The sequence below is a fragment of the Bombina bombina genome, chromosome 4 (genome assembly GCF_027579735.1).
Source record: "Bombina bombina isolate aBomBom1 chromosome 4, aBomBom1.pri, whole genome shotgun sequence".
Classification (NCBI taxonomy): domain Eukaryota; kingdom Metazoa; phylum Chordata; class Amphibia; order Anura; family Bombinatoridae; genus Bombina; species Bombina bombina.
The window spans coordinates 108,559,516-108,573,123 of NC_069502.1; the positions used below are offsets into that span (position 1 = coordinate 108,559,516).

At 37.1% G+C, this 13,608-nt stretch overlaps 2 protein-coding genes across 4 annotated transcripts in view; both read left to right on the forward strand.

The window, feature by feature from the left end:
• Window positions 1–13,260, forward strand: part of LOC128655971 (cytochrome P450 2K6) — an 81,310-nt gene extending 68,050 nt beyond the window's left edge. For all 3 annotated transcript variants that reach the window (XR_008401949.1, XR_008401950.1, XM_053709589.1), the window contains exons 2-3: window positions 6,233–6,429; window positions 12,883–13,260. Coding sequence is in view for 1 of the 3 variants with exons in the window: in XM_053709589.1 (XP_053565564.1) it covers window positions 6,233–6,429; window positions 12,883–13,068 (383 nt within the window). In the remaining 2 variants the exon portion in view is untranslated. The remainder of the gene's footprint in view (window positions 1–6,232; window positions 6,430–12,882) is intronic.
• Window positions 1–13,608, forward strand: part of LOC128656941 (uncharacterized) — a 239,146-nt gene that overhangs the window by 157,410 nt on the left and 68,128 nt on the right. The window lies entirely within an intron of this gene.

Here is a 13,608-nt window from a genome sequence, read left to right on the forward strand (position 1 = left end):
TTTTTTTTTTTTTTATTCTAATTCTATTGGGCCCATACTCAGAAGCAGCTGGCTTTTCTCTCCCTGGGTTAGATACCTGTTAGATTCCCTGTGGAAAAGGAATGGTGTGTGGGTTAAGCAGGAGTAAGAAGGCTGTATACCCTCTCACCTCAGGTAATGGTGACCTCTCTAACCTACCCCTGGTAGTGATGACGTCAAACCCCTGGTGATAATACTAGCATGCCTTCAGTTTTATATGATGAGCAGTGCTAACACCAGGGTAACGAACAGTGGCAGCCACAGACTGCCAGCTAATGTGCTTGCCAACCCCAGGACCCCATACAATTAATTACCAGATACCCATACATGATGTAGTGTGTGTCTATCTGTGTCTATAAGTGTGTGTGTGTATCTGCATGTATAAGTTTATGCAATGTAATGTGTGTGTGTATCTGCATGTATAAGTGTAAGCTATGTAGTGTGTGTGTGTATCTGTATGTATAAGTGTGTGTGTGTATCTGCATGTATAAATGTATGCTATGTAGTGTGTGTGTCTGCATGTATAAATGTAAGCTATGTAGTGTGTGTGTGTGTATCTGTATGTATAAGTATGTGTGTGTATCTGCATGTATAAGTGTATGCTATTTAGTGTGTGTGTGTGTGTGTGTGTATCTGCATGTATAAGTGTAAGCTGTGTAGTGTGTGTATATGCCTGTATAAGTGTATGCTATGTAGAATGTGTGTGTGTATATCTGTATGTGTAAGTGTATGCTATGTAGTGTGTGTGTATCTGTATGTATAAGTGTATGCTATGTAGTGTGTGTGTGTGTGTGTGTATCTACATGTATAAGTGTATGATATGTGGTGTGTGTGTATCTGTATGTGTAAATGTATGCTATGTAGTGTGTGTGTGTATCTGCATGTGTAAGTGTATGCTATGTAGTGTGTGTGTATCTGCATGTATAAGTGTAAGCTATGTAGTGTGTGTGTGTGTGTATCTGCATGTATAAGTGTATGCTATGTAGTGTGTGCTATGTAGTGTGTTACTGCGCATTTTTGCTGACTTTAAAGGCCAGAATCTAGAATATTAATGAGGAAAGCAGAGAGCAGTTTTAAAGAATCTATTATTAAATGTCCAATTAAGATAAAAATATTTAGCACTGTCTCTGTAAAGACTAATTAAATACATAGCTCACATAGCTATACCAGTGGTCTGAGCTTGTGTTTGTTTTGCTGCTTAAGAGTATTAAAATATATGACTTTATTTAGAATTTTATTTATATTACTTTAGTCTTATGATTTTTTTTAAGCCTTGTCCCTGCTCCTGCCCACCACATTTTAATTTTTAGCCGTGCCGGGGGGGGGGGGGGGGGGGGGGGGGGGGTCCCTCTTGAATTTTGAAATGTTGGGAGGTATGCAAACTTAATGTGGCAAAGTTTAGACAAGTTTTCCTGGTTTCATGGAAATTGGTAGCATAGAGATTACTCATTCCCAAATCTCAACATGTCATTGTCTATGTCAATGATGGTGAACCTTGGCACTCCAGATGTTTCAGAACTACATTTCCCATGATGCTCGACTGGACTTCAGAGTGCCTAAGGAACATTAGTTATGCCGCCTATATATATATATATATATATATATATAGGGTCAGCGTAACAGGAAGTCACTTACAGGGTCTTGCATTAGTTAAATACAAATAGTATTTTATTTGACGTTTCGTGTATTACCCCGTTTTTAAAAATAAGCATAACAATAAACAGTGTACTCATCCCCTTTAATACCCCTGCACAGCAAACGTTAGTGTGGCGCTCACTCTGCCTCCCGGAAGTTACCCAACGTCACGTGACACTATGTCATGCGAATAGTCATGGCAACCAGGCGCTCAGATATGAGCGCCGTGTGTGTACTTAAAAACATAGAAAAAACATACTGCCAGGAGCCATTGCAGAAAGTGATGATATCACACAAATGTCCAGGGCATATCGTTTGGTACACTACTGGGAGAAGGTGTTATTTTGTATCACTATACAAGACAGTATTATATGGCAGTTATAAACTAGTGACATATCGTTAACACTGGAATCCCCAAATTGCATTCACATTTGTACAGACTCAAAGGTTAGATTTGTATTCAGTTAAGAAGAAAAATATATAACATGGTATAATGTACAATGTACGTAAAAGCCCTACCGTATTGTAATGTTTTTCTATAAATGCCTCATTATAGTAGGGGTGTACGGATAACACTGGGGTAGCTTATTCATGTAAACTAGGCGATATTTATACCTGTCTATATCCCAAATACATAACCTATCGTGGCAATAGATGTGTGTTAGGGGATACATGCTATACCTCAAAGTACTGGAATTACACGGGTATATAGTTAGGGCTCAGTATATGTAGACAATTCTGTCCGAAAGCTAACCACGGACAGGGACTTACCTTTTAAAACAATGTTACCACCCAGGATTGGATACCAAAGAGCGGCCTCCCTGAGAGACCAACTGATCAAAACGGACCCCAGAGGATGTTACAGCAATTACACCTGGCTCAAAACCAAACCCGGGTGCTTTCGGTGCTTGGAATGCACCACCTGCGGGGGTCTAAGTACAGGCAGCCTCTTCTGTCATCCGCACTCTACAAAAAAAATTAATATAAGACACAGAGTAACTTGCACCACGAAGTACATCGTTTTTCTCCTGCACTGTGTGTGTGGAATGTTTTATGTGGGCAAGATGGTGGATGACCTGAGGACCAGGATGGCGAACCACCAGTCCACAATACGTGCAGCAATAGACAAAGGAACGTCTGATCAGCCTGTGGCTCGGCATTTTGCTGAAGCCGGACACAGAGTTACAGATCTTAAGTATATTATTATTGAGCACATTCCCCCTTTGAATAGGGGGGTGATAGGGCAAAAATCCTCTTGCAAAGGGAGACAATGTCCATTTGGACTGGCATTGTTGTCTATAGATAGCTATTTGCTATCTGGGGTTCCTTCAACCACACACAGTATACAGATAGTATAGGTGTTTTGTCTACTCAGCAGTATTAGATTAAGTTTCATATACCGCAATATGTTGTTTCCTGAAACAGTGTTGCAAACATTTTATATATTATGCAGAATTGTCTACATATACTGAGCCCTAACTATATACCCGTGTAATTCCACTACTTTGAGGTATAGCATGTATCCCCTAACAGACATCTATTGCCATGATAGGTTATGTATTTGGGATATAGACAGGTATAAATATAGCCTAGTTTACATGAATAAGCTACCCCAGTGTTATCCATACACCCTTACTATAATGAGGCATAAATAGAAAAGCATTACAATACGGTAGGGGTTTCACGTACATTGTATTATACCATGTTATATATTTTTCTTCATAACTGAATAAAAATCTAACCTTTGAGTATGTATAAATGTGAATGCAATTTTGGGATTCCAGTGTTAACGATATGTCACTAGTTTATAACTGCCATATATTACTGTCTTGTATAGTGATACAAAATAACACCTTCCCCAAGTAGTGTATCAAAAGATATGCCCTGGACATCTGTGTGATATCATCACTTTCTGCAAAGGCAATGAAAAATACATCCAGCTGAAAAAATGGCACTCTCTGGGCTTAAGTAAAAAATCACCTGGTGATTTTTTACTCAAGCCCAGAGAGTGCCATTTTTTTCAGCTGGATACACTACTACATTTAGATGTGAACCCTGGCAGGTGTTGGCTTATGAAGGACTGTGCTTATTCTGTTTTGGACTTTGATATATATATATATATATATATATATATACTGTATATATATATATATATATATATATATATATATATATGTGTGTGTGTGTGTATATATATACATATATAAATCAATACAAATATATATATATATAAAATTAGCACATCTAGGCAAGTTCCCCGCTAAAACTCCACATACACTGTTACCAATGCACAAGAGGATTCTGGGTAAGATATGCAAAATCTCAGTTTTTTTGCTTCAAATACTGTTTTAACACAGCAATCCCTTAACAGGATTATTGCAGCAATAAAGAAACCACTCACTAGACAGCCTGTTTCGTTCTTTTTAGAACTCGTCAGTAGGAGATAGGTTTTTGGTTGCTGCTTTAGTAAAGCTAATTTCAGGGTTAAATCAAAATTCATTAAAATTACGGTGGAGATAGTAATCTGAGATTAAAATCCTCCATGTCTTAAAAGTAAATTAATTCAAATTTTTGCATAGAAAATTAGCACATCTAGGCAAGTTCCCCGCTTGCATTTCCCCACTAAAACTCCACATACATTGTTACCAATGCACAAGGGAATTCTGGGTAAGATGCAAAGTAGATATGCAAAATCTCAGTTTTTTTGCTTCAAATACTGTTGTAACACAGCGATCCCTTAACAGGATTATTGCAGCAATAAAGAAACCACTCACTAGACAGCCTGTCTCGTTCTTTTTAGAACTCGTCAGTAGGAGATAGGTTTTTGGTTGCTGCTTTAGTAAAGCTAATTAAAGGGTTAAATAAAAATTCCTTAAAATTATGGTGGAGATAAAAATCTGAGATTAAAATCCTCCATGTCTCAAAAGAAAATCAATACAATTTTTTGCATAAAAAATTAGCACATCTAGGCAAGTTCCTCGCTTGCGTTTCCCCAGTAAAACTCCACATACATTGTTATCAATGCACAAGAGGATTCTGGGTAAGATATGCAATTTAGAGATGCAAAATCTCAGGGGGTTTTTCTTCAAATACTGTTTTAACACAGCGATCCCTTAACAGGATTATTGCAGCAATACAGAAACCACTCACTAGACAGCCTGTTTCGTTCTTTTTAGAACTTGTTGCATATCTCACAATGCCTTTAGGCTATTGAAAACTAGGTAAACACAACCAGCAGAAGAAATTACACTCACAGTGGGAGGTGGAAGAAATAGAGCTCTAAAATGTCAATTTTTAATTGTTCTTTCTAAGTATTTTTCAGAGACAGAGATAAGAAAGGAAAGCATTTGAGTGATAAGATAACGAGACCTGATTTGTCAGCAAGCCAAATAGCAAATCCAGCTATTTATTTTGCAAAAAGAAGCATAAATTAGCAATGTCCCATAAATTTGATATGCTACAGCTGGTAAAACAAGTCATAAGGAACATTTTGTGACCAACCAGTATTTCTTAATCTGCAAGAACTGTCTGTGCCCACACCTAAGAAATTATGTTTAATTGAGGTCCCTCTGGTATGGGTGTCATTTGAGGCACAGATCATGACATTTCTTCTAAACTAGAACATTTCCTATTTAACACGAATGTGCACACAAAAAAAGTGAATTTTTCTCCATAACCCCTATGGGGTGGGCTGTAGGGAGCTTTATACACAATTCATTATTGGAGCACCCCCAAACCCAAAAGATAGTAGTTGCCACAGTACTGCCTTATGTTCCTACTTTTTTTGTTTTTGAGTAATTACCTCTATGTATTGGATTTGGTATTGCAAAACCACCAGTTTTTAAATTTTATTTTACTTGGTTTAACCATGGCGGCCATCTTTGTGGTTATAAAAAATGGTCAAGAAATCAACTTGACAATGTTTAGTTTTTTGTAGAATATGAGTAATCACACCAGTACCCCCTTAGCCCTTGATATATATGAACAATGTTTTGGACCACCAGATTTGTACAATATTTTTTTCTACATATATAGTAGAATTACACTGTATGGAAGTGTTTTGAATATGAACAGTAGTGCTTTTAAACTCTTGTATTACTCATAAACATTTAAAGGGATAGTAAACACCATCCTTTTATTTACCATTCCCCAGTTTGGAAAAACCCTCACTGTTATAGAAATACACTTTTTACCTCTGTAATTACCTTGTATCTAAGCCTCTGTAAACTGCATATCTCAGTTCTTTTGACAGACTTGCATTTAAGCCAATCAGCGCTGACTCGTAAATAACTCCACGTGCATGAGAACAATGTTATTTATATGAAACACATGAACTAACGCCCTCTAGCTGTGAAAAATGTAAAATGCATTCAGATCAAAGGCGGCCTTCAAGGGCTTAGAAATTAGCATATCAGCCTACCTAGGTTTAGCTTTCAATTAAGAATACCAAGAGAACAAAGCAAATTTGATGATAAAAGTACATTAAAAGTTGTTTAAAATGACATTCCCTAACTGAATCATGAAAGTTTAATTTGGACTTTACAATAGCTTTAGTTTTCTATTTTTCCTTATGCTACAGGTGTTTCTTCAAAAATGTTCTTTGGCGATCCAGCTACGTTACTTCTTTCCGTTATCGTGTGCCTTTGCTTGATAAGTCTACTCTATGGCTGGAGTGGAGCAGATAGCAACAACTTTCCACCTGGACCAAAACCGTTACCAATTATTGGAAATTTGCATATTCTGAATTTAAAGAAACCGTATAAAACATTTTTAGAGGTAATATTTCTTCTTATAAACACTGTAATATAATTAAACTTCACTGGTGCTTTTTGTATAGGAAACAGTGGCTATTTTACTGTATCTGTTTCTCTTTCACACAAAAAACAAAGTAGTAATCTTTTCTTTGAAATTCAAACGTCTTTACTAAAATGCCAAAAGTGGAAAGCCAGAATAAATAACATTTTAAAAAGGGACACGGAAGTCAAAATTAAACATTAAAGTGAATGTAAAGTTTCATCAAGTAGTGCCCGGTTTTTAAAAATACTATTAAAAACAGGGGCACTTTCATAGATGAAACTTTACATTGCAGCATATTTGTAGAAATACTTACCTCTTCGTCTTGAAAGCTGCTCCAGCACTTCGCCAGCCCGTCGCAAGCCTCTTCCTATGTCAGAAATGACGTCCGGCCTTCCTCTAATCACGGCATTGCTTTAGGCAGTGCTTCCCCCGGGGGGAAGCCGTGATTGGAGGATGCCGGAATCGTCATTGCTGACGTGCCATCCCCCCACATTGCAAACTGCCTAATAAAGTGATTAACCCCTAAACCGCCATCCCCCACAGCGCAATAAACCTAATTAACCCCTAAACCACCAACCACCCAAAATGCAATATACTAATTTAATCACTAAGCCCCCTAACCTAACACCCTCTAAATTGACCCCAATTACATAAAATAATAAATACTAAGTTAAAATTTAATTAAAAAAACCTAACATTACCTAAAGAAAAATAAGATAAAATTTAAATAAATAAATCTAAAATTACAAAAAATAAAAACACCCCCTAATCTGAACTAAACTACCAATAGCCCTTAAAAGGGCCTTTTGTAGGGCATTGCCCTAAGTTAATCAGCTCTTTTACATAAAAAGTCCCCGCTAACAGTAAACCCCCCACCCACCAAACCCCCCAAAACTAACACTAAAAAAACTTAAGCTACCCATTGCCCCTAAAGGGGCATTTGTATGGGCATTGCCCTTAAAAGGGCAATCATCTCTTTTGCAGCCTATGAAAATAAAAAAAATCCCTAATCTAAAAAACATAATTTATGTAAGAATTTACCTGATAAATTAATTTATTTCATATTGGCAAGAGTCCATAAGGTAGTGACGTATGGGATATACAATCCTACCAGGAGGGTCAAAGTTTCCCAAACCTCAAAATGCCTATAAATACACCCCTCACAACACCCACAATTCAGTTTAACGAATAGCCAAGTAATGGGGTGATAGAAAAAGGAGTAAAAAGCATCAAAAAAGGAACTAGAAATATAATTGTGCTTTATACAAAAAAAAATAACCACCATAAAAAGGGTGGGTCTCATGGACTCTTGCCAATATGAAAGAAATTAATTTATCAGTTAAGTTCTTACATAAATTATGTTTTCTTTCATGTAATTGGCAAGAGTCCATGAGCTAGTGACGTATGGGACAGTAATACCCAAAATGTGGTACTCCACAGAAGAGTCACTAGAGAGGGAGGGATAAAAATAAAAACAGCCATTTTCCGCTGAAAAAAATTAAATCCACATCCAAAAAAATAAGTTTTTCTCATAATTGAAAAGAAAAAACTTAAAACATAAGCAGAGGAATCAAACTGAAACAGCTTCCTAAATAATTTTTCTACCAAAAACTGCTTCCGAAAGAGGCAAATACATCAAAACCAATCTGATCAACTGAAGCTTCATTCTTAAAAGACCACAAAGTGGAAACTGATCTAGTAAAATGAGCTGTGATTCTCTGAGGCGGGGCCTGACCCGACTCCAAATAAGCCTGATGAATCAAAAGCTTTAACCAGGATGCCAAGGAAATGTAGCTTCAACATAATATTTCAAAGCTTTTACAACATCCAGAGAATGTAAGGATCTCTCCAAAGAATTCTTAGGATTAGGACACAAAGAGGGAACAACAATTTCCCTATTAATTTTGTTAGAATTCACAACTTTAGGTAAAAACTTAAATGAAGTCCACAAAACTGCCTTATCCTGATGGAAAATCAGAAAAGGAGACTCACAAGAAAGAGCAGATAATTCGGAAAATCTTCTAGCAGAAGAGATAGCCAAAAGGAACAACACTTTCCAAGAAAGTAGTTTAATATCCAAAGAATGCATAGGCTCAAAAGTAGGAACATGTAAAGCCTTCAAAACCAAATTAAGACTCCAAGGAGGAGAGATTGATTTAATGACAGGCTTGATACAAACCAAAGCCTGCAAAAACTGTGATAAAACAAACCTTTATCCAAACCATCCTGAAGAAACTGTAAAATTCTAGGAATTCTAAAAGAATACCAGGAGAATTTATGACAAGAACATCATGAAATATAAATCTTCCAAACTCGATAATAAATCTTCCTAGAAACAGATTTACGAGCCTGTAACATAGTATCAATCACTGAGTCAAAGAAACCTCTATGACTAAGCACTAAGCGTTCAATTTCCATACCTTCAAATTTAACAATTTGAGATCCTGATGGAAAAACGGTCCTTGAGGCAAGAGTCCATAAGGTAGTGACGTATGGGATATACAATCCTACCAGGAGGGTCAAAGTTTCCCAAACCTCAAAATGCCTATAAATACTCCCCTCACAACACCCACAATTCAGTTTAACGAATAGCCAAGTAATGGGGTGATAGAAAAAGGAGTAAAAAGCATCAAAAAAGGAACTAGAAATATAATTGTGCTTTATACAAAAAAAAATAACCACCATAAAAAGGGTGGGTCTCATGGACTCTTGCCAATATGAAAGAAATTAATTTATCAGTTAAGTTCTTACATAAATTATGTTTTCTTTCATGTAATTGGCAAGAGTCCATGAGCTAGTGACGTATGGGATAGTAATACCCAAAATGTGGTACTCCACAGAAGAGTCACTAGAGAGGGAGGGATAAAAATAAAAACAGCCATTTTCCGCTGAAAAAAATTAAATCCACATCCAAAAAAATAAGTTTTTCTCATAATTGAAAAGAAAAAACTTAAAACATAAGCAGAGGAATCAAACTGAAACAGCTTCTTAAATAATTTTTCTACCAAAAACTGCTTCCGAAAGAGGCAAATACATCAAAACCAATCTGATCAACTGAAGCTTCATTCTTAAAAGACCACAAAGTGGAAACTGATCTAGTAAAATGAGCTGTGATTCTCTGAGGCGGGGCCTGACCCGACTCCAAATAAGCCTGATGAATCAAAAGCTTTAACCAGGATGCCAAGGAAATGTAGCTTCAACATAATATTTCAAAGCTTTTACAACATCCAGAGAATGTAAGGATCTCTCCAAAGAATTCTTAGGATTAGGACACAAAGAGGGAACAACAATTTCCCTATTAATTTTGTTAGAATTCACAACTTTAGGTAAAAACTTAAATGAAGTCCACAAAACTGCCTTATCCTGATGGAAAATCAGAAAAGGAGACTCACAAGAAAGAGCAGATAATTCGGAAAATCTTCTAGCAGAAGAGATAGCCAAAAGGAACAACACTTTCCAAGAAAGTAGTTTAATATCCAAAGAATGCATAGGCTCAAAAGTAGGAACATGTAAAGTCTTCAAAACCAAATTAAGACTCCAAGGAGGAGAGATTGATTTAATGACAAGCTTGATACAAACCAAAGCCTGCAAAAACTGTGATAAAACAAACCTTTATCCAAACCATCCTGAAGAAACTGTAAAATTCTAGGAATTCTAAAAGAATACCAGGAGAATTTATGACAAGAACATCATGAAATATAAATCTTCCAAACTCGATAATAAATCTTCCTAGAAACAGATTTACGAGCCTGTAACATAGTATCAATCACTGAGTCAAAGAAACCTCTATGACTAAGCACTAAGCGCTCAATTTCCATACCTTCAAATTTAACAATTTGAGATCCTGATGGAAAAACGGTCCTTGAGACAGAAGGTCTGGTCTTAAAGGAAGTGGCCAAGGTTGGTAACTGGACATCCGGACAAGATCCACATACCAGAACCTGTGAGGCCATGCTGGTGCTACCAGAAACACAAACGATTGTTCCATGATGATCTTGGAGATCACTCTTGGAAGAACTAGAGGTGGGAAGATATAAGCAGGTTGGTAAAACCAAGGAACTGCTAACGCATCCACCAACTCCGCCTGAGGATCCCTGGACCTGGACAAGTACCTGGGAAATTTCTTGTTTCGATGGGAAGCCATCAGATCTATTTCTGGAAGACCCCACATCTGAGCAATCTGAAAAAACACATCTGGATGGAGAGACCACTCCCCCACATGTAAAGTCTGACGGCTGAGATAATCCGCTTCCCATTTGTCTACACCTGGGATATGTACCGCAGAAATTAGACAAGAGCTGGATTTCACCCAAGAAAGTATCTGAGATACTTCTTTCATAGCTAGGGGACTGTGAGTCCCACCCTGATGATTGACATATGCCACAGTTGTGATATTGTCTGTCTGAAGACAAATGAATGGTTCTCTCTTCAACAGAGGCCAAACCTGAAGAACCCTGAAAATAGCACTGAGTTCTAAAATATTGATTGGTAACCTCGCCTCTTGAGATTTCCATACCCCTTGTGCTGTCAGAGATCCCCAGAAAGCTCCCCAACCTGAAAGACTTGCATCTGTTGTGGTTACAGTCCAGGTTGGACGAAGAAAAGAAGCCCCTTGAACTATATGATGGTAATCTAACCACCAAGTTAGAGAGAGTTGAACATTGGGATTTAAGGATATTAATTGTGATATCCATGTATAATCCCTGCACCATTGATTCAGCATACAAAGCTGAAGAGGTCTCATATGAAAACGAGCAAAGGGGGTCGCGTCCAATGCTGCAGTCATGAGACCTAAAACTTCCATGCACATAGCCACTGAAGGGAATGATTGAGACTGAAGGTTTCGACAAGCTGAAACCAATTTTATTTGTCTCTTGTCTGTTAGAGAGAGAGTCATGGACACTGAATCTATCTGGAAACCTAAAAAGGTGACCCTTGTATGAGGAATCAAGGAATTTTTTGGTAAATCCTCCAACCATGTCTTTGAAGAAACAACACTAGTTGATTCATGTGAGATTCGGCTAAATGTAAAGACTGAGCTAGTACCAAGATATCGTCCAAATAAGGAAACACCACAATACCCTGTTCTCTGATTACAGAGAGTAGGGCACCGAGAACCTTTGAAAAAATTATTGGAGCTGTTGCTAGGCCAAATGGAAGAGCGTCAAATTGGTAATGCTTGTCTAGAAAAGAGAATCTCAGAAACCGAGAGTGGTCTGGATGAATCGGAATATGAAGATATGCATCCTGTAAGTCTATCGTGGACATATAACGACCTTGCGAGAACAAAAGGCAGAATAGTCCTTATAGTCACCATTTTGAAAGTTGGCACTCTTACAAAACGATTCAAAATTTTCAGATCCAGAAATGGCCTGAATGAATTTTCTTTCTTTGGGACAATGGTTAGATTTGAATAAAACCCCAGACCCTGTTCCTGAAATGGAACTGGTATGATTACCCCTAAAAGCTCTAGATCTGAAACACACTTCAGAAAAGCCTGAGCCTTCACTAGATTTGCTGTAACGTGTGAGAGAACAAGAATGACGCACAACGCAAAATGAAATTTTTGGCGCTAACAACATTCGGAATGATGCAACTCGCGTCATGAAAGACGCAACCTTGTGCAAGGAAACCTGGAATCAACTAAGATGCCAGAACTGACGAATTTGCATCACTGAACGTACCTTTGCGCCAAAAAAATTCTCGCGCCAAGAATGACGCAATAAATAGCAGCATTTTGTGACCTTGCAAGCCTAATTTAGTACATATATTACTGCATGTTGGGATGACTATCATGTTCCATGGTGGGTGGACCATACAACAATGCTGTAGAGGGATCACTATGTAAATCCAAATAAATAGAAACAGAGCTACCTGCTCTAAGAAGTGCAAAGCAGTACGTTCAACTAATACTTATTTTTTTATTATTTAAAAAGACAACTAGAGCTTATTTCATTCTGTATCGCTGTGCAATAGAAAACATTTAGCCACCAATCAGCAAGTGCTACTCAGGTGCTGAACCTAAAATGGGACGGCTCTTAAGCTTTCATTCCTGCTTTTTTAAATAAAGATACCAAAACAATAAAGATAAATTGATAATAGAAGTAAATAAGAACGTTGCTTAAAATTGCTGCTCTATCTGAATCTTTAAAGAAAAAAAATTGGGTTTAGTATCCCTTTAAGTAAAGTTGTTTCCGGATCTCTGAGATGAGACAATCACACTGTAGGTGATTTTGAGAGGTTGACTTTTTTCCTCTAGTCTTATCCATAATCTGAGAAGGCATAAATATTGTGTTATATGGAGATCAGGCTACAAATCTATCTCAACAGCTAATATATTGTATAATTTTGTATTAAAACACGTGACTGTTTTAAGTTGTAAGCACATTTATTAACATTTACTAAGCCCAAATATGTTTTTTTCTATTTCAGCTATATAAAAAATATGGCTCAGTATTCAGTATCCAGATAGGTTTCCAAAAAATTGTAATTTTATGTGGCTATGACACTGTGAAAGAGGCTCTTGTGAACCATGCTGATGAGTTTTCTGAAAGACCAAACATTCCCTTATTTGAAGAAATCTCGAAAGGATCTGGTAACTTTTTTAAAATTGTTTAATCTGTTGAAATGTTTTTTCATAGTTTTGTTTACAAATGATATGTCCCTCGCTTATCAGAAGCATAAACATGTCACAACACTGAAGGGAGGAGTTCAAGTTTGATACATTGCACTTACAGCAAAATCCTATTAAACCAATGTAAGATTTAGATGCAAACCAAATAAAAACAAAATGTATGCTTACTTGATAAATTCTTTTCTTTCTTTGGATTTGGAGAGTCCACAAATCCATTCTAATAACTAGTGGGAATTCAACTCCTGGCCAGCAGGAGAAGGCAAAGAACACCACAGCAGAGCTGTTAAGTATCACTTCCCTTACCCATAATCCCCAGTCATTCGGCCGAAGGAAAATGGAAAAAGAAGATGACCCAAGGGTATAGAGGTGCCTGAGGTTCATATAAAAAAAAGCTGTCTTAATACAATTAAGGATGGGTCGTGGACTCTCCATGCCAAGGAAAGAAAATAATTTATCAGGTAAGCTTAAATTTTGTTTTCTTTCCCATTGGCAAGGAGAGTCCACAAACCCACTCTAATTACTAG